General features: G+C 38.4%; 2 protein-coding genes across 2 annotated transcripts; one reads left to right on the top strand and one right to left on the bottom strand.

Moving 5' to 3' along the window:
* Positions 1–211: 211 nt before the first annotated feature.
* LOC133524433 (protein deadpan-like) lies at positions 212–3,979 on the top strand. The gene is made up of 3 exons (XM_061860471.1): positions 212–765; positions 1,931–2,023; positions 2,425–3,979. Exons 1-3 carry the CDS (start codon positions 691–693, stop codon positions 3,412–3,414), a joined length of 1,158 nt encoding a protein of 385 aa, XP_061716455.1. The 5' UTR covers positions 212–690; the 3' UTR covers positions 3,415–3,979.
* Positions 3,980–6,851: 2,872 nt separating this feature from the next.
* Positions 6,852–24,594, bottom strand: LOC133524436 (centrosomal protein of 131 kDa-like). Its single transcript, XM_061860476.1, has 16 exons — positions 24,111–24,594; positions 23,750–23,858; positions 18,200–20,246; positions 18,009–18,098; positions 17,527–17,656; positions 16,885–16,992; positions 15,551–15,709; positions 14,857–14,901; positions 14,420–14,625; positions 13,612–13,748; positions 13,109–13,197; positions 12,633–12,844; positions 11,697–11,809; positions 10,281–10,339; positions 9,205–9,347; positions 6,852–7,251 (listed from the first exon to the last, which is right to left on the bottom strand). The coding sequence occupies exons 1-16, from the start codon at positions 24,243–24,245 to the stop codon at positions 7,116–7,118; spliced, it is 3,918 nt and encodes a 1,305-aa protein (XP_061716460.1). The 5' UTR covers positions 24,246–24,594; the 3' UTR covers positions 6,852–7,115.
* Positions 24,595–24,698: the final 104 nt, after the last annotated feature.

Genomic DNA, 24,698 nt, shown 5'->3' with positions numbered 1-24,698 from the left:
CACTTTAGTAATACTGGCATATTAATTTTTGTTATTGTTTTTGCACTTGCATTCAATCGTAGAATTAATGGATAATGTAATTAATTTTTTAAATCATGTTATATTATGTAATACATAAGTAATGTATAAATATTAACTAATATTTTTTTGCATGAATACCAAAGATATTTTAATTTATATAATATGAATACTTAGTGCATATATTATAATGTTAGATGTTAATAAGTTTAGAACTCTACTTTTAAACCAAGTATTCCAATACTTTTTTTAATTTACATTAGATAAAAAATAAAAATAAATGTTACTTAGCTAACGGACTCTTGCATTAGTATCTCATTAAGTAGAAAAATCTCGGGAAAACCAATTTTTATTTCAACCAGGAATCGAATAGCACGCAACCGCTACTCCCAACCACTACGCCGCACTCGACAGGTTACTCATAGAGCGAGACAGGACGAAAACAACGCATTCCCATACAGTTCCCACCGTAACCCACCCTTGGTTAGAACGGGACAGCTACAGTTTCCTACTTCAATTCATAACAGGGATAATACAGGAAGACCAATTTAATACGTTACGTTCGTTCATTCATTGTCATTCTGCGTACGAGCGCCGTCCAGTGCAGACGTGTCTCAGACGTCTGGTCGTGTCTGGACGACTGGTCGGGTACAGACGACTAAATAGTGAAAAATGCCGTGCAGTGAAGATGATGATTCACAAAATGGTTTTGCTGAACAGCAAATGTCGAAAGCGGAGTTGCGAAAGGTGATTATTGTGATTAAAAGTGTTTTAAGTGATTTTTATTTAAGTGTTTTTACATTCTGGTTACATCCCTTACCTGTGATAAAAGTTAAAGCGTAAAACAAAAATATTATGCAATAATAATAATTTTATTCGGAAGTTAATTATCTGGTGTACTTAATATAAAATGTAAAGATATACAAATAAATACGAAGTGAAATACATAATGCAAACAATAAAGGACTTTTCAAGTGTTTAAAAGTAGTAGAGTTCGATAATCTAATACGATCATTTACCTACTAATAGGGCATTATAAGTAGGTATTTTAACAAGGAAAATATATATTTCACAAATAATTTTATGTTTAACATAATGTATTACCAAAGAAATATTAAGAAAGCTAATAAGTACAGCATTCGTAGCAAATAAATAATTTAATAAACTGTCAAAATATTTTTCACAATCTCGGCCTCGTTGACTGGATTATTAATAGAGTCAGACCAAGATAAGTCGGCAACGATATTTATAGCACACAAGTATTATACGTCATAATTTCATAGAAGTTTGACGTTAAAAATAACACTTGCACTGCGTGTGCTATCAAAATCGTTGCACACTTGTCTTGGTCTGGACTCTATAGTTCGTGTCATATGCGATGACGCACAGATTTGTCAAATCTCACCTTTAATTACATGACAATACGAGTCATGTCACGCGTCGTCGTGAATGACACGATCTATAGACTCAATAGTGCAGTCATTGCAGTTTCTAATAAAGTTATAACAGTAATTTAACATTGCGTACGAAAATTTTTCTTCTGTTTAACATTAATATATGGAGAAGCTGTGTTTTTTTAAAGGCTAAAATATAAACTTAGTCTATTTAGTACGTTTCCTAATATTTTCTGACTTGACGTTATAACCCGTAGATCTTAACCTGTACGCGCATGTGAAGAATTTCAAAAATTACGCAACTTTCACAAAAAAATTATTCCTTCTCTGATTTTTCCATGGTAGACAAACTGGCTTTGGAAACTTCCTTTACTTGATATACTTTTAAAAATCTGACAACTTTTCAAACTTTTTCACAACTTGAAACGTTTTGCAAATTGCAATGCAATCTTACAATTTGCCTGCGACATATATGATCATTTCAACTCATGATTTATGCTCTGTCTCCATCGTTGCAGACCAACAAGCCAATCATGGAGAAGAAGCGACGCGCGCGCATCAACAACTGCCTCAATGAGCTCAAGGACTTACTCATGGATCCTGAAAAGGACGTAAGTTACTATATTGTTAATACTTATTTGAATTTTAACCCTTTTACAGTAGTTTTGTATATATGTCCAGTTGCACCTCAAATGTGTTGGTAGAAATAATTAGACATCTAAGGTTAACATTTAGTTCTTAGAAACCTTTTTTATATCCTACATTTTTTAAATACCTATTGTCGAGGATAAAAAACTTAAGGAGCCAGCCAACCCAAGAAGCATTAATAATCTAAAATATGGACGTAACCGCTTAAACATTCTTAACTTTCAAACAGTCACGGGTCTGCCAGACCTTTTTTAGGGTTCCGTAGCCAAATGGCAAAAAACGGAACCCTTATGGATTCGTCATGTCCGTCTGTCTGTCCGATTAGTTTTAAAGTACACAGACTAACCCTAATTTACATTTCCAGCCAGCGCGCCACTCCAAGCTCGAGAAGGCCGACATCCTCGAGCTCACCGTGAAACACCTGCAGACCCTCCAGCGTCAACAACTAGCGGCCGCCATCGCCGCCGACCCCGCCGTACTACACCGATTCCGAGCTGGTTTCGGAGATTGTGCCGTCGAAGTCCGGAGATACCTGTCCAGACTTGCTAGCGTTCCTACTGGATTAAGACACAGACTGGGAAATCATCTTACATCCTGTATAAGTGGGATAGAACGCCTACATAAACCAAAAGATTACCCAGCTTTAGTTCCCGACCCGTTAAGATTGGACGATGAAAGACCAAGCGCTTTCCACTGCGTTCGGGCTACGCGACCAACGAGTCCACCCCTAAGCCCACTCTCTTGTGACTCCGCTTGCGATTCTTCCACAGAACTTGAAACTCCACCACGACCAGTTCAAAAATTCCCCTTTCCAACACCACCAAGTAGATCAGCTTCCGATCAAGATAGCAGTCCAGAAACACAAAAGCCAACAGTATCTTCAACTACAATTTCTCCAGAAACTTTAAAGCAAGAAGCTTTAAGAAACAAGAAGTATATGGAGCCGTTATCGATAGTTATAGACGTTGAAAACTATAAAATTGGAATCGACGCGTCACCTAAGCGAGCTGTTGATTACTCCATACGGCAGAAGTTAAAAAGATCTGTAACTGAAACTACTGGACCAGCGTTAAAGGTCTTAAGATTGGAGCCAGAAAGACCTGTTGAAAAACTCTATGACTTGACGCCAGAGAAACGAGCACCCATATACCCCATAAGGTTAACTTTACCTGAAAGTATACCCAGTGCAGTAGAAAGGCCATCATTTGAAAGACCTGTCAGTTCTGTTATAACACATACAGCGGAATCTTTGGCGCAGTCTAGCGTGACACAGGAAAAGGTACAGAAAGAAGCGGACACCAGTTCACAGTCTCCGGCACAGGGGACGTCTACAGAAATGTGGAGGCCTTGGTGATGATCCGCCTATATACGTCCCACTAGCTGGGCACTGGGATTCAAAAATATATCATAGTCTCAATATTGGCTCAAAGTGGGATGGGGCAGTAAAACTGTTGGGAGTGTTATGCCCTTGGCGTCTAAAACCATGTATTGCAATTCCTACCTTTAATGTCAGTATTTTTCTGTTGATGAAAAGGATAAGTTTAAAAGAGACAGAAATAGCAATATCATTAAGAATTTGTATATCGGCCATTTGTTTGAATTAGGATAAGTTTTTAATTAATGTGTTAAAACAGCTTTAATTTACCTATTTGGTATTCGTTTGTTGTATTATAGAAAGCTTTAAGCATTTACCTGTTGGTATTTGTTTTTATACAAAATATTAAATATTTCGTTTTATCCTTCCTTGACTTTCATTTCAAAACGGAATACACTAAAACACAAATCATTATATTACATCATTTTTATGGACAAGCACATCACATAGTTTGTATCTAATGCGAAATCAGAAACAATCAAAACCTTAACACTACGCAATAAGGTACACTTTTACTAAAAATAATAATCGGCCTTAAAACACCCCGAACTCAAAAAACTGCGGTCGGATGCGTGTGAATGTGTTGTCAGGTGACAAGCAAAACTCAGTAATTACCACCACAAGTTCATAGCTATAATGAACCATATTGCGACTAAAATAAGGTAGATTTTTGTTAAAAAAAATTACAATTAGTGAGTTTTGCTTGTACGGTATGCAGCGATATATTCTCAACGAGTGATGATAAATTAAAACACAACCGCGGGGGGAGTGTTTAAATCCACACGAGTTGTGAATTACCTATTCGCACGTGTATTGTACAATGTTTAACATTACTATAAATTTTCGGTACGGCCCACATACATTTTACGCATAAGCAAAATAATATGAACCCGATAGCTCTATCGAGATTTTATTATTCTTAATTTCCACAAGAGATAAATTTAATGACTAGACATCTTTTGTAGAAATTATGATACTAGTGTCAGACCAAAACAAGTCTAGCTGCAACGATATGTCACACGCAGCGCAAGTGTTATTTAAATAAATAATAAATATTATAGGACATTATTACACAAATTGACTAAGTCCCACAGTAAGCTCAATAAGGCTTGTATTGAGGGTACTTAGACAACGATATATATAATATATATAAATACTTAAATACATAGAAAACACCCATGACTCAGGAACAAATATCCATGCTCATCACACGAATAAATGCCCTTACCAGGATTTGAACCCAGGACCATCGGCTTCATAGGCAGGGTCACTACCCACTAGGCCAGACTGGTCGTCGTTAAACGTCAAACTCCTATAAAATTGATACGTATAAATAATGCGTGCACTGCGTGTGCTATCAAAATCGTTGCAGACTAATCTCTTGGTCTAACTCTATACAGCTGATATAATTTATAAATTAAATGAAATTAACTAATATAATACATACATGGACGGAATAATAAAAGAAGTAATATTATATATAGTCTAGTGTAAATTGGCATCACACGTGTTGAGATCATAAACATTGAATTAAGCCTACTCGAAAATATACACGCTTAGTGAAAATATCAGTTACAGTACCGGCCAATAATATATACATACCTTTGTGTTTTTTGGATTAACATGTATAGGTATACACAAATATATGATGAATACAGCAATGAAATATTGTGAATTACAATCGGAGACAGCTTATTACTGGAAAAACTCTTATACAAAAATTATGTTGACTGTATATTAAAAAAAAACCTCTATGAAAAAAACATTACATAAAACCATTTTTTTCTTATCGCTCGCACAAAGGGCTACTACTAGACTCTCTAAAGTAACGAGGTGAAAAACACTTCCAAATTAAATAAAGTTCTACCGTAAAAACATGAAGGTGATATGTGACATTATCTATGAAAAGGGACCTTATTGTCGATGGCGTTTATGCCGCACTGCGTAGCGCGGCGTTGTTTATAATATGGGAGCATCGTTGATAATGGCGTAAGCGCCACCGACAATAAGGTCCCTTTTTAACCGACTTCATTTCAAAAGAGGAGGTTATCAATTCGGTTTTTTTTTTTGTTTTTTTTTTTTTTAAATGTTTGTTACTCTATAACTCCGTCATTTCTGATCCGATTTTGAAAATTATTTTTTTGTTTTAATTTATATATATACAGATTGGTCCCGTTTTTGTCAAAACTCAGTTCTGATGATGGGATCAATGAGGAATCGAGGGAACTCTTCAAATGTAAAAGGCATACATATAGTGATTTTTGTATTTTCTGTAAGAAATCAAGCATTTACATTTAAAAAAGTGACATTTGATGAAGTGGAACTGCTGATGATGATCAGAATGGAACTCTTCAACGACGCATAGTACACGTTTGGCGATTTCTCCTCTTCGCTGTGTTTGTTAAGTGAATTAAATTTTCAAAACAATTTTTTGTCAAGTTCGAGTTCTGACGATGGGGTCCATGAGGAATCGAGGGAACTCTTCAAATATGAAAGGCATTCATATAGTGATTTTTGTATTTTCTTTGACAAATCAAGCATTTACATTTGTAGAAGTGACATTTGACGAAGTGGAACTGCTGATGATGAACAGAACGGAACTGTTCAATGATGTATAGTTCACGTTTGGCAATTTGTTCTCTTTGCCAAGCAGTTAGGTTTTCAAGGCACATTTTTATATTTCTATACTATTTAGTTTTTTTAATAATTATCTGGTGCTTTATTTCATGCATGGTTTGAAATAATTTATCTTAAATACAGTCGAATACCCTATTGCGGGTCGGTATCTTACCAGTCAACCATAGGGCAAATCTGAAATGTGTCAAGGTGGGTGAAGTGTTAAAAAAAAAACATGTTACCTCCTTTTCTACATAATTAGGCGTGGGACGCTGACTTTTTAATTTCATTGTATAAAATCTCAAATCAACAATAATCGTTCTTTCACCGTTCTCCCTCAATGAAGTCGGTTTTTTTTCTCAAAAATTATCATAGATAATGTCACATATATTATTGGCCGGTACTGTAACTCTAAAACTGAACTGCCCGCGTAGCCAACGTGCATATCGTTCACGCTTCGTGGCGAACGAAACGCAACTGCCACAGTCGCAGTAATATGGAAGTGATAGAGAGAGATGACGCTACGGAGCGTTAACGATTGTAACGTTGGCTACGCGGCCTTCTAGCGCGAGATGCGTTCCCGCGCGCGAGTCCTTACTTGTAAGTTCTAGACTAAACTAGAGCTAGCTAAACGCTCTGGTAGTTATACAGTTATGTACATTACATTTTTAAATAGCAGGCACATTCAAGGCGCAAACTTTACCTTTTTTAAATTCAGAACTGTAATAAAGTAATTTTGCATGACAGATTTAAAAAAAAATATCTCGATAAAAGCGGACTTTGAAATTATTTATACACTAGTTTATTGTAAGGAGAGCAAGAAAGTAAATAACATTACTTGAGACTCTTTTGCTGCTGACAGTACTTTCTGCCTTTCCATAGCATAAATGCTGTCTCATACAAGAGTAAACCATAACTCCGGTCGATAAGATTCACTTTTTTTTACTCTCCTTGCGATGCTTTTGCAGATTTTGCTGCAGTATGGTTTTAATTATCCGGTTTCATGGTATATCTTGTACATAAATTGTCACGCGATATTCAACTGTGATTCTGATTAATAAGGCTCACTTTTGTTTGAGGAAATCTTTCCGCTGCTGCTGCAGTTTTTGCTCTAACATCGTTATCTTCTCCTGGTACTTGGCAGTTTCGCGCGTTAAAGCTTGAATAGCGGAATCCTTTCGAGCCACTGCCACTTTTACTCTGAAAAAAAAATGCCATGTGAAGATTGTTTAGATTTAAATTGCGTGAGAAGCACACGTAATTAACAACTTACTGCATGTAATTTTTTTTGTTGAAATTTGAACTTTAATAGCTGCCAATAGAGTTGAATATCTATCCACCATATATGGGATACTATTTCTGGATAAGGAACAGTCAATAGAATAAAATGCAATTGCATTTTCAGCATTAAACTGACGCCAGAACCGTTTGCCAAAAGCGCAAGTCTATTTAAATGAATTTAAAAAAAAGTTTGATTACCTACGGAACCTTTGGGCCGCGAATCCAACTCATACTTGGCCGGATTTACACACTTTTATTTAGCTTCACCACGTATACATACATACATACATACATATAATCACGCCTATTTCCCGGAGGGGTAGGCAGAGACCATGGATTTCCACTTGCTACGATCCTGATATATCTCTTTCGCTTCCTTCACTTTCATGACATTCCTCATACACGCTCGTCGGTTTAGGGTGCTCTTGACCTGGCCGTTCTTCAGGATTTCCCCGATTTGATCAGAGAAAGTCCGCCGAGGTCTACCCCTTCCAGCTCCCTCTTCTACTTCTCCCTTATACTCTCTCTTTGTGTGTCCAAACCATCTCAACATACCTTTCTCAATTTTTGACACTACATCTTCGTTCAATCCACACTTTACCCTTATCACACTGTTCCTAATTTTGTCTTGTAATTTTACACCACATACATACATTTTAATAATTTTATTATAATTTCACCACGTATATTTGTATAAATATGTGTATACAGGTTTTATTTATTTAGTCACCTGAAATAATTTACGGGTGTATATATAGGTCATACTGAGTAACTTTTGCTATCGAACCAACCGCGAAATCGCGAAACGAAATTGCTCGGTCAGACAGCTAAAATGTATGAAAGAGACAATTTTTTTTCGCGATTTCGCGACCTATATATTCACCCCGTAAATTATTGCTGGTGACTAAATAAACACCCTGTATGAGCTTTAAATTTTCGTAACTTTTGTTTGAACCACTTCCACTGTCTGATTGAGTTGAAATTTGGCATATTTCCGTATATCCGATGACAATGAAATAATATGCTAACTTGGAGCAGATCTAATGATGGAGTCAGAAGGTAGCCAATAGAATTATTTAATAAGAAAAAAAAAACACATTGAGTTTAGGCTCATTAGAAAGATGTCGAGAAGTATGTATACCCATTGAACGCTTTATGTCATAAACACAAACATCACTCAAACGCCAAGCTCCCGGGCGCAAGCGAGCTAATGTAAACCTTACTCGTAAGTGTGAAGGTTGCTTTGACAGCGTCCGCCATAATATAGTTGCCATAGGCGCGGTGGCCACGACTAGTAACGACGACTTTAGGTGTTCTTCGTTCAAAAGGTAAATAAACATGCAAAGGAAAGTACAGTAGATCTCCAATAAGTGTGTATCAATAGTTATTTGTGCTTGTACAAGAAAGGAAAGTCAGTTTTTCATGCGAGTGTTGATTTTGAGTCCCGAGTAAGCGAAAGATTGTATAATTGAATCACGAGCGAAGCGAGTTCCTTGAGTGACGAAAGTAGGCTTGTTCGAGCTGATGCGGTGAAAAAGATATTTACAGTACATATGGTGCTACTTTATAGCACTAGTGCGAAAATTAGCATATTACGTTACTATGTCGAACATTTAAAGGGCCGTATGTACTGTAAAACGTTGTACGATACATGTGCGAATAGGTAATTCGCAACTCGTGTCGATTTAAAACACTCCCTTCGGTCGTGTTTTAATTTATCGCTACTCGTTTCGAATTTCCCATTTTTCGCACTTGTATCGTAATGTACTATTTTGACCGTTACTTGTTCATTCTACCGATGTATGAAATGAAATTGACCGATGGTCCTGACACAGGATCTCCTGGATTAAATTGCGGAATTATGACACATACTTGGCATAAAGCTGGTGCATCTGCTCTTCGTGCGTTTTCTTCATATCTTCCATCTCTTTCTTCAGTGTATCGACGCGCTGCTCCCACGCATGCTCGCAGCTAGATCGGATTTGTTCTGCAGCCGCTTCCAGTTGAGTATTTTTCTATAATAAAGTAGGACATTTATAAATAAGAGTAGCTATTCGAGTACTTTCGATATGATATCTATCGCATTGCATGTAAATTACTAGCGTTTCGCACGTGTTCGTCAAGAAACACTCTATTGATAGCTGAAAACCGCATGAAAATCCGTTCAGTAGTTTTTGAGTTAATCGCGAACATACACACAAACAAACAGACGCGGTGGGGGGACTTTGTTTTATAAGGTGTAGTGTGTTAATACCTATGTTAGTAGTGTGAAAACTTAAAAACACAAATCAAAAAGTATATAATAAAATAATTTGATTTGTTCCCTAGTTGCTTACTTCGGAATGTCAGGTAATTTCGAAAACTTCTAAATATCTATGTAAAAATAATTTGGGTTGGCACAACTTGAGGTAAGTAAAAACGTCTGTGAGACCTTGAGAAAAAATATAACCTATAGATAATACTAATTAAGTCCGATTGGTTTTGAAGTTCAATTTTTCGAAAAAACCAAAATCAACTGTATTACTATAGCCTCCTAAGACCCAGCCATACCAATGAAAAATCCAAAATTAGCCACTGAAATTAAACCTAGTAGTAGTGCAAGGAATAAAGTTGATTTTATTTCGTTTGAAAATTTAACGAAACAAAACAAATCGTCGCTATATTTACTCAACCTCGTATCTATATATTGGATACGTATATCAGATAGGAGTTTGAGTACGTAAAGCGACGAAATGCAACTCTGTTCCAATTGAATATGATTCAAATTTCATCGAACTGAATAAGTCCTATAGGTAGGACCTTGGGCCTTACGAAGATAGTGCCTACTAAATAGGTCCAAAATTGACTAGGATATTTGGATTTTGCTGTGGTATGGTTGAGTAAAGCAAAATATGTGACTGTTACCTAACTTATGCATTTGTCAGATGTATGCAAAATTTGTGAATTACCTCCGTAATAACTTTATTCCTGGTTTCGAGCTGCGAGATTGTGATTTCTAATTCAGCACCTGAAAAAAAAACATCAGAAAAATTGACGCACATAGCAATTTTTATAAATAAGGTGCAGCCCATGGACGAATAAAACAAGAACACTGAGAGTCTATACAAAGTCGCGTTCCTCCAACATTCAGCGCCATCTATCATCCGTCAGACAGACGGACATGGCGAAACTATAAGGGTTCCTAGTTGACCACGGAACCCTAAACACGTAGACAGCAGTTATTTTTTTACTATTTAATAAATCAGAAAGAACTATAAAGAGTAGGCAATTAGACAGGGTGTAACAAAAATAATGGAGATCTGTTTAAGATTAAAGAAAAAGATATTTTATTAATCAAGCAGGCATATTACAATGCGCAAATAAAGCTACATCGGCTCTAACTCTACACCTCTGACCCGAGAAGATTTAAATCCCCCCCTCAATTGGAGGAGGGTATCCCAATATGGACCGGCAAGAAACTCGGCGGGACACATCTTTTCAAGACATTACATCTTATAATTAACATGCATTAAATAAAATAAAAATACAATTTAGATTACTATAGAAATTATGCAATTACATACAGTAGTTACTTTTGTTTATAGAAGATTGAAATATATATATATATATATATATATGTAATATTTAATGTGAAATCATACTTTCAGAAAACATATCGAATTCTTACAAAAGGAAAAGAAAAACATAAAATTAATAAAGAAATGAGAATGAGCTCAACGAGGGGGGTGGGGTTAGGGTCGGCAACGCGTATGTAACTCCTCTGGAGTTGCAGGTGTACATAGGCTATGGAGACTGCTTACCATCAGGCAGGCCGTATGTTTGCTTGCCACCGACGTAGTATAAATAAAAAAAATATACATTATATAAATCTGACTGATTTCTGTACCTACATAAAATATTTGTTGTGCTTTCTTACCTGAGCTGTGTTACCTATAACTCTACACATAATACATTGATTTTAATTGCTACTTGTTTTTACAGTTTCTGGTTTGGACCATGCATGTTTGTCTGTCAAGTAGTCCTCGACTCTGTAATAAGCCTTCAGCATCAATGACTTCTTTAAGTAATTCTTAAGAGCTGGCAAGGGTAATCTTAAAGCATCAGGTAACTAGTTATAAAAATGAATACATTGCCCAACGAATGACTTTTGTACGGATTAGGCAATAGAAGAACATTTTTTTTGACGTAAAACATTTTTGGCCTTTTTATGGGGGGTCGACCTGCCCCATAGAAAAACTAATCGTGACCTGCTGCGTTAATGACGCCATTTGGCAACAATCTGAATATTTAAGGAACGCGATTTTGTACATGTGTCCATGCGTACGCCGCGTAAGGCGTCATCGTCAGGTCGGTCGCGGCCTCACCTCGCTCCTCCGCGCGCCGCACGCGCGCCGCCGCGTCCTGGTAGCGGCGCAGCGTCGCCTGCTCCGTGTCCGCCAACTCGCGGAGCTCGCATTCGTACTGTTCTTTGTTCCGTCTGTGAAAAACGAAACAAGAATAATTCTGGTAAATAGTACATTACTATAGAGGCCGGGAAACGTGGTATCTCTATTCGTAGTATATATCTACTTGGCCTGTAACCCCGTTTCTTGCCGAGATATGCATAGTGCTTTTCTCAAACTTGCAATTAAAACAAAAAAATTGTTTTGTGGCGACCTACTCGGCTCGCCATTCTACCAGCGGTGTACAACCTTACGTGCGTAAGTCCGCGCGCCTGCGCGATGCTCCACCGCCGTTGCTTAGCAACGAATATGCACAACAAATCACCGTACCAAGCTAACTGAAGCTAGTTGATGGTTGAATGCCAAGACGTTGTGTCACAATTTGACGTTAAAAAACAAAAGAAGGTTGCTTTACAGTCCTAAGTGTGTAAGGCTGTATGAAATTTCTTTACATATCATCTTCACTCATCGCACCTGATAACTAGTATTTCCGGACCTAATTTGACGTTAGGCATGTCATCATTTCATAGCAAGTTTGAGAAAACGCTACTTACTATGCTTCACGCTGAGCTTTGTGTGCCTGTTTACAGTGTTTACACTAATTACATTTCGTATTAACCCTCCGGGCACCAACAAGCGCATCACGTCGTCGTAAGACGTAAGCAGTCGCCAAGAGCCCGCTTGACCTATCTCGCTCGCTCCGGTGCTGCGCGGCTATCTCCGTTTCGTTCTTACCTAATAGCTTCCTGCAACTCTTCACGACCCGATTGCGCTTTTTCTCCATCCTCTCTATAGCGCGCTAAATCTCCCTATCTTGCTCGCACTAGTAATGAACTACTATCTCCGTCTCTATCTTACCTAATAGCGTCCTGCAGCTCCCTACGTCCCGCCTGGGCTTCTTCCTCCATTCTCTCTATAGCGCGCTCGATCTCCTTGTCTCTCTCGCGCCGGTGCTGAGCTGCTATTTCTGTCACTTTCTTCTTGAGCGCCAACTGTTGTTCCGCTTCGAATTCTCTTTTGTGCTGTTCGAATTCTTGTTCTAATTCTTCTCTGTCTAGTTTCATTTCTTCCTAGAATTCAAAGCATTTACGTCATGTTTTACAATACGTTATGTTTCATAATAAGTTAAGTATTTTATAAAATTATACTTAGTCAGGTCATAAGTTCTGTCACAAAGATTTTTCGAAAAATCGCCCATTATTTATATATGTAGAATGAAAACTGTTTTAATGCTGAATTACTTACAATATAATTTAATGTAATCTGACTTCTCAGTTTTGCATAATGCTCTGAAAATTTCGTGATTAAAAAAAGGGTTTAAATTAGGAGCCAACCTGCATTTTCTCTCTTTCTTTCACGATCTCTTGTTCCATTTGTAGTCTCTTTTCTTCGAGCAACTTTTCTTGCTCTTCTTTCCATTTCTCTAAAGTAAATAAAGTTAAATATATTTAAAGAATTTGCATAAATCTTAGTTTTTTTCTACTATACTTTTATTATTTAATTTATATTAATAACTAGTTTAAAGCTGAATATTTGAGCAGTGAGTCCTTATTAATAAAATTAAACTTAACAAAGCTTTGTTAAATTTTGTCCCTTTCTAACAAACACAACGTCTGTCACCTTCTGCTTAGATTATATCCTGCTGAGTCCATACTCTACGACAGCCGCTTACTATCCTCATATCACAAGCCTTATTTGCTACCAAAAGATAAAAAAAAGATATTTGAACTCACCAACGCTTTCTTTCTGTTGTTTCTCTTTGTCGCTCAGACCAGAGGCGACACGTTCTTCCTTTGCTCCTGGTACGTCATCAATATGCTTAGGACGTTCTACTCACCAAAGCTCTCTTTCTGTTGTTTTTCCCTCTCGCTCAGACCAGAAGCGACGCGTTCGTTCTCAGCGCGCATTTCTGCCACCAATCGTGTCCTTTGCTCCTGGTATGTCAGCTCTAATTCGAGTATTTGCTTCTCAAGTCTAAAAATTATATTTACTAGGTGAGAAATATATTCTCTATAGTTTAAGGTCAATGGTGTAGGTAGAGATAAAAATAGTTTATTTTCCAAGTAGGCATATTACAATGCGCTTATGAACGCCAAATAAAGCTAAGCCAGCTCTAACCCTACACCTCTGACCCGAGAAGATTTAAATCCCCCCTAAATTGTAGGAGGGTATCCCAATACGGGACCGGCCAAAAACTCGGCATATGTCCATTAATTTCTAGATTGTAGACAGTTGTATCTTTCACTCCTGCTGCGACCATGCCACGTATTCATTGAAAATATTCTTGTCTATACACGGGGTTTATAAACAATGTTTCGTAATGAGTAGGTCCATACATTTTTGGCAGACTTCGTTTACACATACTGTTTATCGTTAGATCCGCTATCTCTTTCTAATCCACTAGTGGTATTGTTATTTCTATCTTCTAATCTTTAAGATAGAAATAACAATACCTGGAGCTGGCCAACTGACGTTCCTTCACTAGAGCAGCTTCCTTCTCCCCCTCGAGCTCTCTTCTTTGGGCCTCTAACTCTTGAGTATGTTTGGCTTGCGCGCGTCCTAGTTGCTCTGCGTGATGCATTTTTTAGATCAGCTATCTCTTTCTAATTCACTAGTGTCTAGACATAAAATAGAGACAACAATACCTGGAGCTGGCCAACTGACGTTCCTTCACTAGAGCAGCTTCCTTCTCCCCCTCGAGCTCTCTTCTTTGGGCCTCTAACTCTTGAGCGTGTTTGGCTTGCGCGCGTCCTAGTTGCTCTGCGTGATGCATTTTTAGATCAGCTATCTCTTTCTGTTGCCGTTCTGCCATCTCGCGGAGCTCGCCTTCTAGGCCTTTTACTGTTAGTTCCTATAATGTTAGACGAAAAAAGTACTATACTCGTGCGCTCCATACCAAGCCGAGCAAATTCTGGAATTTTTTTTGTGAAAAAAGAATTTAAAAAATTGCTTAAAAAATATTTTTTACTTTATTGAATTAGGTAACATTATAAAGTATTCCACTAGAAGTCTCTTTTACATTTGTTGTGAATGTTCTCTAGTATAAAATTTGCTGGATTTGCTTTTGAACACTTCTAATTACCTTAATTTTCTCTGCCTTTTGTCTGACCCAACGTTGCCTCGCTACCTGTATATTAAATATAGATACATATAATCGATAACTTTTCAAATACTTCACTTTTGTGAAGATATTACATAGGATTTCTGTTCGTCGTCGTACAATGTCTAACAATTTCATATTTCTGATTCGGCAACTTCATTAGGTGAATGACCCAGTGTGATTGCAGCCTTTATCAATTCCTGAACCACCTGCCTTTAGCTCATTGTTCTTTAGTCTTAACTAAACCTTTAGCGGCCCGTCATAAAAGAAAAATTGGCAGTCAAATTTTGGTTCGTTTTTAAAATCGCACGCAACAAGACAAAATCTACCTACTCTGTTCCATTTAATTAGGACAGTGGGATACTAGACGTTAAGTTTTTGGTTGAGAACAAAAACTCCAGCGTCCAGCCAGCAGCAGTCCAGCGGCGAGTGGGGTGGAGAGTGCAGAGTGATGTCGAGCATCCAAGGATTTGAGTAGCGTGCACTAAGGCCGAGTTCATATGTAGGTATACATTCGTTTAACCTTTCATGGTGATTAAACATAGGTGGTTCAAACCTCTGTTATGCTGTATAGAATAAAAACAACAGGATCCATATCAAACATAGACTAGAAGTTAATACCATCAACGCACACCCCGTTGGTCGAGTTCATTGCACTCAGTTTGCACCCACGTACCTGTTGCGCAGCAGCCATTTTGTCGTGTTGATTCCGGAGTTCCAGCTTGTAACGATCTTCCAAAGCTTGAGCCGAGCGTTTCCAGCGCTCTTCGAGTGAGCGCCGCTCGTCTACTAACTGCTCGATTCGGTGGTTGAGTGTTTTCTTGTCGTTTATTAACTGAAAATACAAGTCAATGAGGTAAAAAAGGATAAACCAGCTCCCGTGAGTTCGATTTCCAAGTTAAGATTGAGAAAAAATAGACCTTAGTATTTCTTGTTTATGCAGTTAAGAACTCAAAGCTTCTGGCAACAAAAAAAGCGGCCAAGTGCGAGTCGGACTCGCGCATGAAGGGTTCCGTACCATTTGATACGTATTAAAAAAAATCTACTTGCTAGATCTTGTTCAACATTTTACCACTTTGGACACACATTTTACCACTTTGGAAGTGTCTCTCGCGCAAACTATTCAGTTTAGAAAAAAATGATATTAGGAACCTAAATATCATTTTTGAAGACCTATCCATAGATACCCCACACGTATGGGTTTAATGATTTTTTTTTTTTTAATTTTATGACGTATTAAAAAAAACTACTCACTAGATCTCATTCAAACCAATTTTCGGTGGAAGTTTGCATGGTAATGTATATCATATATTTTTTTTAGATTTTTCATTCTGTTATTTTAGAAGTTACAGGGGGGGGGGACACACATTTTTTCACTTTAGAAGTGTCTCTCGCGCAAACTATTCAGTTTAGAAAAAAATGATATTAGGAACCTAAATATCATTTTTGAAGACCTATCCATAGATACCCCACACGTATGGGTTTGATGAAAAAAGATTTTTTGAGTTTCAGTTCTAAGTATGGGGAACCCCCAAAATTTATTGTTTTTTTTCTATTTTTGTGTGAACATCTTAATGCGGTTCATAGAATACATCCACTTACTAAGTTTGAACAGTATAGATCTTATAGTTTCGGAAAAAAGTGGCTGTGACAGAATCGGACAGACAGACGGACATGACGAATCTATAAGGGTTCCGTTTTTTGCCATTTGGCTACGGAACCCTAAAAATGGCCCTTAAATTCTGCATTAGAAACTATATATATCGGTACACGGCGGGAAGAAGTTGATAACTAGAGATATTAAATTGAAGAAATTTGAACTTAAAATAGAATTACATTAGGTTCCAATTTCTTCAATTTTATACCTCGAGTTATCAACTTCTTCCCGTCGTATACGGATATAACCAATGTGTAATCTGATTCATATCATACCAGCTGCAAAGCGAAGGCCTAGCCGTCGCTGTTGGGTCAAAAGGTTTGAAAACCCCTGATTGAAAGCTCTGAACTCACTTGGTCTATGAAAGCCTGGTGTCTCTTAATGGCTTCTTCGCATTCCGCCTTCACTTTGCTGATGTTCCGGAGCGACTGCTTCTCTAAGTTGCTCACTTTGTTGATCATCTGAAATAAAGAGTAGGTATGGCCTTGCGTTAGTAACTGAACTACCTAAAAATATGTTTATTTAATTTCATTCTCTAGCTTAACACCTTAGCTAAATTACCTACATATACTAAAATATTTAAAATAAATAACTAGCACAGATTCCTTGATGGTATAAGATGAATAAACTCTCGTACTCTCGTACTACACTACAGTTACCACAAAACATGGTGCCCTACAAGTAAATAACCCAAGCGAAATAAAAATGGTAAGTAAAAGTACATGTTTCTTGTCATTGGCCAAGCTCTCTTGCAGAAGAGCATGCAGCACGAACGCTCCTCGAGTTGTAGTGAAACCGTTACTAGTATTTGAGCAATTTTTGTGCAAAATAACCCAAGCAATAAATTTATGAAATACCTGTTCTTTATGATTGGCCAGGCTCTCTTGCAGTAGAACAATGCAGCAACAACGCTCCTCGAGTTGTAGTGAAGCCGTTACTAGTCTTTGGGCTATTTCTGTGCAAAACAACCCAAGCAAAAAGAATTTAAGAAGTACCTGTTCTTTATGATTGGCCAGACTCTCTTGCAGTAGAGCAATGCAGCATGAACGCTCCTCGAGTTGTAGTGAAGCCGTTACTAGTCTTTGGGCTATTTCTGTTTGAGGCAGCTTTAGTAGAGCCTCCAATCTGAAACACGAGGGACATTATATGCACGAGCAATGTTAGAATTGACAATTCGTAAGCATTATTACAACGACATAAGATCTAGTAATAGATAGTTAAGTAACTGTTGAATTGTTGATTTTAAAATATATCTCGTGAAATAACTTCCTTAGATCGTAAAATATTCGGCTAACCTTGCCGAGCTTACGATCAGTAAATATTGCCCTATTATTGCACGGGACTTTTTATAAAGTAGGTTCCAGATCTGACGAAAGTATAAAATTGTGGTAATTTGCGGTTCGCGGCGCATTCACTAGATCTGGACACCTTAACAAAACATTTTGTTAAACAATTTTATAGATAAGAAATTACTTACTTAGGAATAGTCTGAGGAGTAGAGCTGGTCACAACTGATAGAGCATCATTAGCGCTCTGCTCAACTTTCTCCAAAAATTCGAAGATTTCCCTGCAACATTTTCCAAATCAATATAATCCTCCATATCAGGTATAATGGGACTGCGTTTATTACTCTATATTAGACTTACTCATAAGATTTATGTCACTTACATAAAATTATCCTTAGGCGTAATTTCTCTTTCTTCCTTGACTTCTTTTTGTGGAGTTTCTACTACGTTAGCATTAGTAACAGACGTCACTGGATTCTCACCAAAACTTTCAATGTCTTTCAACATCGAATAAATATCTAAAACAGTCGAATTTGAAGTCAACTCTTTTGGTTTCACTGGTTCTTGAGGTACACGTGGAGTTGGTTCAGGTTCCTTAATTTCATGAATTTGAACTGTTTGTTCAGTTGGTTTAGGTTCATTTTCACTCTTATCTTCTGAGATCGGAGAAGATATGTCTACATCTTCTAACTGAAGTACACTGGGTGAAGGTGCAGAAAGAGACATCCAAGAATCTACGTCCTTGTCATTACTGACTCCCTCTATTCTGGCACTCATAGGAGTTCTAATCGTGAACATATTCCTTTGAGTCAAATTTCTTGTCACTGGTGCACTACGTTTCTCTATTGTAGATCTATTATTCCAATTATGCTTTGCTTCAATATTCTCAAATTTCTTTAGATTTTTAGCAAATTCTTTTGTGTTACCACCTTTTACTTTTAAATAATTCTGTATGAGTTCTTTAGTTGTTAATTTGGATACATTTCTCTTTCTAATGTCTAGATTATTACTGTTACTGATTTCATCATCTTTCGCATTAGACTGAGTGATTTTTTCTTCAGAAAGGTTTGAATGCTGCTCAAACATTTTGTCAATATTTAGTGGTGTTGGAGAAATAGCATCAGTTTGCATATCCTTTATGGTAAGTTCATGCATATTGTTAATAGCTTCTAATTCCTTCTTGTAATCTTCAATAACTTTGGACGTGTACGCTTTAGTAGTACTGTTAAGGAGATACGTGGGATATTCCAAATTTTCTTTTTTTTCTATCTTTGCAATTTCTTTACTTTCGCTGCTGCCAGTAACTGAAATTGTATCGTGTTTTACGGGACGAATTGGTGAATTACTAGGAGGCACAGCTATATGCCCTTCTTTTTTTAAGAAGAAATCTTTGTACAACAGTCTGCTATGATTTAAAGGTTCAGTCCATGCTTTGTGACATTTTTCATTGCTCGTTGTAGAAATACTATCGAGACTTTTAGGTTGATCTGAAATCTTATTATCTGAATTCGATTTCCTCAAATTTGTAGTGGTAGGTAAGGAGTATCCTTGCTTGTAGCATTTCTCATCATTAGCGCTGCTAGGGTAACCTGAATCTTTTGAAGACGAATCAGTGTGAACTATCGTGCTAGACATCTTGGATTTATGATTGTCAACTGAACATGAACGAAAATCATCATAGAAACTATTATACGTCCGAGCTTCAGCAATATAGTCTGATGCTTTAGGATATTCTTCTTTTTCATCAACATCATAAGTATGTCTACCAGTCAAATCACCCTCCGTATCGTCTGCGTCTTTATTTTTAAGTTCTTCTAAAGAATTTTCTGGAGACAAGCTTAGAAGGTTATTAGATGGCACACTATCCAAATCTTGCGTAGACTCCTCTTCAACTAAAGATAGCTGTTGTTTAGTTTGCATGAGGCGTCTCGAATATACATCGATGGCATTTTCTATGTCTTGCTTCTCTCCGAATGAAACCCTGCCCGCTAAAGGATTATGGGCCTCAGGTTCCAATGGAACAAAGTATGATTCATAAGCGCTAGCTTTAAATGAAGGTGACAAGCATCTAGTGTTACCATCTCTGCTTTTTGTTGGTGATTGTGATCGTTTCTCTATGATTTTGACTTCTAAACCATAATCATTTGTTTTATCTTCATTTACAGCAGCATCCATGACTCTACGGTTCTTTCTGGCTATGCTACGATATTTAAGGAATTTTTGGTTGTTGTTTTTAGGTTTAGGGTTAGGGCTCAGTTGCGCTTTGGCTTTGATTTTTGTTCCTAGGCTAATAAAAGTGTCCTCAGATCCATAGTCAGAAGCATTACTGCATAAGTCTTTGTCTTTTCTTGCATATTGCTTGTTATTTATTTTAGTGTCACCAAGTAAGTTTACTGTAGGTGGTAAGACTTTGATAGTGGCAGGTGAGTCTGAAAATAAGAACTTCTTAGTAAATATCTTAGTACCTAAACCTAAATTCCTCTCACGTCAAGTTGAAGGAACTGTCATATGGACGACAGCTCTTTCAAAGTCTCTTTTGGTTGGGCTTAATTTTAATAATATGTTTTCTTTAAAAGTAGAAAATAGAACTCAATTGTTTTCAAGCAGGAAAGTCGGAAGAAGTAAAGTTCTATAAATTCAAAGAACTGCCCTTGAGCTCCATTATCTGACAAATGGAGATGGTCGCAGAATATGCTTGATTAGGCAAACGGTTCTACCATACTCGACCATAACCTTAGGATCCCTGCGTAAGCCAGACAACTCTCTCACAAACTCACCGGAGGAGGCGGAATGGGTCCTAGTGCAAACGCACTTCCCGGACTGCGTGATATCGCACCCAGTAAGTTGGAACGAGATGGAGACAACCACCCCGACGGAAGGTGAGTGGCTACAGACATATGAGGTAATCAGCCCGCAGCGCACGCAGTGGGCCCTAAACAGCTTTGACTCCTTCAAATCTCCAGGAATGGATGGGATCTTCCCTGCGCTTCTCAAATGGGGCGGGAAGCATCTCACTCTGAAGCTGACCATCGTTCTGCGCGCCTGTCTGGCACACAGATACGTGCCGAAGCAATGGAGGGAGGTCAAGGTTATCTTCATACCGAAACCAGGTAAAAGCGACTACTCGGACCCCAAATCCTTCAGACCCATCAGTCTGACCTCTTTCATGCTGAAAACATTAGAGAGGTTGTGTGACAGGTACCTTAGGGAGAGGGTGCTTATTAATGTGCCCTTGCATCCAAACCAACATGCCTATAGCCCTGGCAAATCTACAGAATCGGCACTTCATGCAGTGGTAAGTAAGATTGAGGTGGCGATCAAAAACAGATCCATGTGCTTAGGAACCTTCATAGACATAGAAGGGGCTTTCGACAGGACCAGGTTCAGCAGCATTACAGCAGCACTGGTAAGACATGGCGCGAATGCAGTTATGATAGAATGGATAAACAACATGTTGAGCCAACGAACCATCAAACTCGGGACGGGCGAAACACAACAAGCATTAGTGGCAAAAGGATGCCCCCAAGGAGGAGTCCTATCACCACTACTATGGAACCTGGTGGTGAATGACCTGATCACCACACTAAACAATAATCACTATTACACAATCGGCTATGCTGACGACATAGTGATACTGACGAGCGGCAATCATTCAGGTACGGTATGCGATGTTACCCGCTCTGCACTAGCCATCGTGGAGCGCTGGTGTATTAACAACGAACTCTCAGTCAATCCCAACAAAACTGAGCTGGTTATGTTCACCAACAAACGCAACTTGGGAAACTTCTGCCTTCCCAAACTGTTCGACACTGAACTCCAACTATCTGCGGAGGTAAAGTATTTAGGGGTAATACTTGACAGCAAATTGAATTGGAGTAGTCACTTAAACGGCAAAATTGACAAAGCCACAGTCGTATTCTGGCAATGTCGTAGAATGGTGGGTAGAACCTGGGGGCTAACCCCAAAGATAACTCTATGGCTTTACCAGGCAGTCATACGACCAATAATAAGCTACGGTGCAATAGTTTGGTGGCCACGCACCAAACTATCCACAGTTGAAGCAAAACTACAACGACTCCAGAGGTTGGCCTGTTTGGCGACTACGGGCTGCATGAGGACAACACCAACCGCGGCCCTGGAAGCTTTACTGGGCCTGCCGCCGCTGCACCTCTTTATACAACAGGAAGCGCTAGCTTCGGCGGTACGTCTCAAAAAATCGAATCTCTGGAGACCACCTAGGGTACCACACACCGAGATCCTCTACGAGGCGATAGGTAAGGAACCGCTAATAGAAGCGGTGACTGACAGGATACCCAGGCAATACATCTTCGACAAGAAATACAAGATACAGTTACACGAAGAACCTCGTGAAGGACTTAACCCGAGAGAGCTGAGAATCTTCACGGATGGATCAAAGACAAGGTCAGGCACTGGCGCGGGAGTATTCTCAGAGGACCTAAACATACATATCTCAACACCACTAGGCGCCCACAACACAGTCTTCCAGGCAGAATGTATGGGCATCATAATGGCAGCACACGCAATCGTCTCAAGGAAAGTAGAGGACTACCCCATCCGCATACTCTCTGACAGTCGGTCAGTACTGCAAGCTCTGCAAGGTTATACTTTGACCTCAGGGCTAGTCTACGAATGCCACAAGGCTCTATCAGAGGTAAGCACCACCACCAGCGTAACTCTGCAGTGGATTAAGGGACACAGCAACTCGCGAGGGAACGATGCAGCCGACATATTGGCGAGAGGTGGCTCGGAACTGAGGGTGGCAGGACCGGAGCCAATCATACCTCTGCCTTATGCCTGGCTCCGGAACATGCTGAGATGCAACACCAAGGTAAAACACCAACAGTACTGGTCTAACCTAGGCACGTGCAGGCAGGCGAAGGAGGCCCTCCCGACAATCGACCCCGGTTTGTCGAGGAGGCTGAGACAGCTGAAGAGGCCACAGCTCCGGCTTTTGACTGGGGCCATAACCGGCCACGCCCCACTAAACAAACACCTACTAACCCTACGTGTTACAGATAGCCCCCTCTGCAGAGCGTGCATGGAGGAGGAGGAAACAGCCGCCCACGTCATTCTTGAATGCCCAGGGGTGGCAGAATACCGGGCACAATACCTCGGTTCTCCGGGGTCTCTCCCAGAAGTCGTCGGCAACATCAAGGGTCTGCTAGGCTTCCTGGTAGAGCTGGGTTGGCAGGAGTAGTGCCGTCAACCCACCATCACGCAAAATAGGCGCGAATTGCGACGTCGAGTTGCGGAAACCCAGCCCGCGAATACGAATAACGAATAACGAATAGGCAAACGGTTGATCTTTTTTTTCTTTTTATTTGGGACAAAAAACAGTAACACACAGGTTTAAACACAGAAATAGAATACAAATAATAATAAAGTGTGAGACTAACAACATCATCCCCAGATTACTAGATTTTTTTTTTTTATTATGCGTTTAAAATTTTGGGTCCAGTCCCCGCGAAGTGTACGGGCGGCTGGATCCGTAAGGTCTGTGGGATGTTTTATATCTCTAATGAATTAATTATGTGACACTGGGATGATGTTGTGTTGTTATGAAAGGTGATGGTGGTAATGAATGTTAAGATATGAAGATGGATGGTGTAGATGAGTTGTTATGTGTTGTTGAACTTTTTTAAGATTACTAGATTACCAGACCAGATCTTAAGGGGTCATCCATTAATTACATCACACGTTTTAGGAGGTTGCAAAAAATGTGATGTCACACCAGGGGGAGGGGTCAAAAAACCTAGAAATTCATGTGACGTTATTAATGGATGACCCTTAAGGGGGCACAACATACTGTTAATTGTCCTTACACAAGTACAGCAGGCACAAAAAGTTACTTATATAATTACATTATTATTATATATATTTTTTAAATTATAGTAATGCAAGAATTTCTCACTGTTATATGATTCAAGAAGCTCTGCACTAAAAGTTTTGAAGAAAGTCCTGGTAGATGGTCTCTCTTTTGCATCTGCAGAAAATGGCCGCTTGTAGCTCTCTTGTATATCCTAAACAATATAGTAACGCATATTACTCATACTTTATAAAGAAGGTGTTAAATGTTTTATGAGGTCTAAATGTTTAATAGTCCTAATAGATTGAAGATTTTTTGTAAATTTACTGAACAAAAATCTTCAGAAATAATACATATTATGCATGACTAATCCTATGACATATTGTCAAAAATATTTCCCGCTGCGTGTCTTGTGCGATCCAAGACTAAAGAAATTACCATATTTATTTTATAAATTAGTTTGTACCGGTGTGAAACAAGAATTCTGAAGCGCAGATCTAGGCCTGTTCCGTATGTTTTTTCTGTCGTCCTTCTTCTTACTTCTGTACGATAAATTCACCGGCGAGCCCAATAACCGTAAATTCGCGTTTTCTTTAGACATTTCACACACATAACAAACAAATTCATTAAAGTTTTGCTCCTTTTCCAAGCAGATTCGTATAGATTTTTAACTTGTTGACGTTTAATTTGTTTTTATTGTCATGACAGTCGTTGCTTAGCAACGGGGCCCTATTCTTAGATGAATGCAAACTGGTTTATATTCAAAATAAAGTTAAAATGTATAAAATAGCAATATAAATTTATAAATGATGGTATTATAAATTGTGTTTAAATAATATTTTCAAAAACATAAAATTATGAAATGCATAAAACATTCATTGCGCAACATTTGCGTACTTTTTATTTTATATACCGGAAGTATACAATAATAGGACCCCTGGGACTAGAATAAAATAATGTTGCCAGCCAACAAAAACATAAATATTGGTAGAAAATCACAACGATTGGTAACGAGAAGGTAACGAGTACAATGTAAACCGAAGCAGTACCGAAA

This window comes from Cydia pomonella, chromosome 13, assembly GCF_033807575.1.
Source record: "Cydia pomonella isolate Wapato2018A chromosome 13, ilCydPomo1, whole genome shotgun sequence".
Classification (NCBI taxonomy): domain Eukaryota; kingdom Metazoa; phylum Arthropoda; class Insecta; order Lepidoptera; family Tortricidae; genus Cydia; species Cydia pomonella.
This window is presented reverse-complemented; position numbering and strand designations above follow the sequence as displayed.

Bases quoted from the DNA above. Each gene is read 5' to 3' on its own strand.
- LOC133524433 (XM_061860471.1), top strand. From the start codon at position 691: ATGCCGTGCAGTGAAGATGATGATTCACAAAATGGTTTTGCTGAACAG. The intron at 766-1,930 runs GTGATTATTGTG...CCATCGTTGCAG, and splicing joins CGAAAGCGGAGTTGCGAAAG to ACCAACAAGCCAATCATGGA. The intron at 2,024-2,424 runs GTAAGTTACTAT...TTACATTTCCAG, and splicing joins TCATGGATCCTGAAAAGGAC to CCAGCGCGCCACTCCAAGCT.
- LOC133524436 (XM_061860476.1), bottom strand. From the start codon at position 24,245: ATGTCTAAAGAAAACGCGAATTTACGGTTATTGGGCTCGCCGGTGAAT. The intron at 13,749-14,419 runs GTATTGTTGTCT...TATAATTTTTAG, and splicing joins CGTCAGTTGGCCAGCTCCAG to ACTTGAGAAGCAAATACTCG. The intron at 12,845-13,108 runs GTTGGCTCCTAA...TTTGAATTCTAG, and splicing joins AAGAAAGAGAGAAAATGCAG to GAAGAAATGAAACTAGACAG.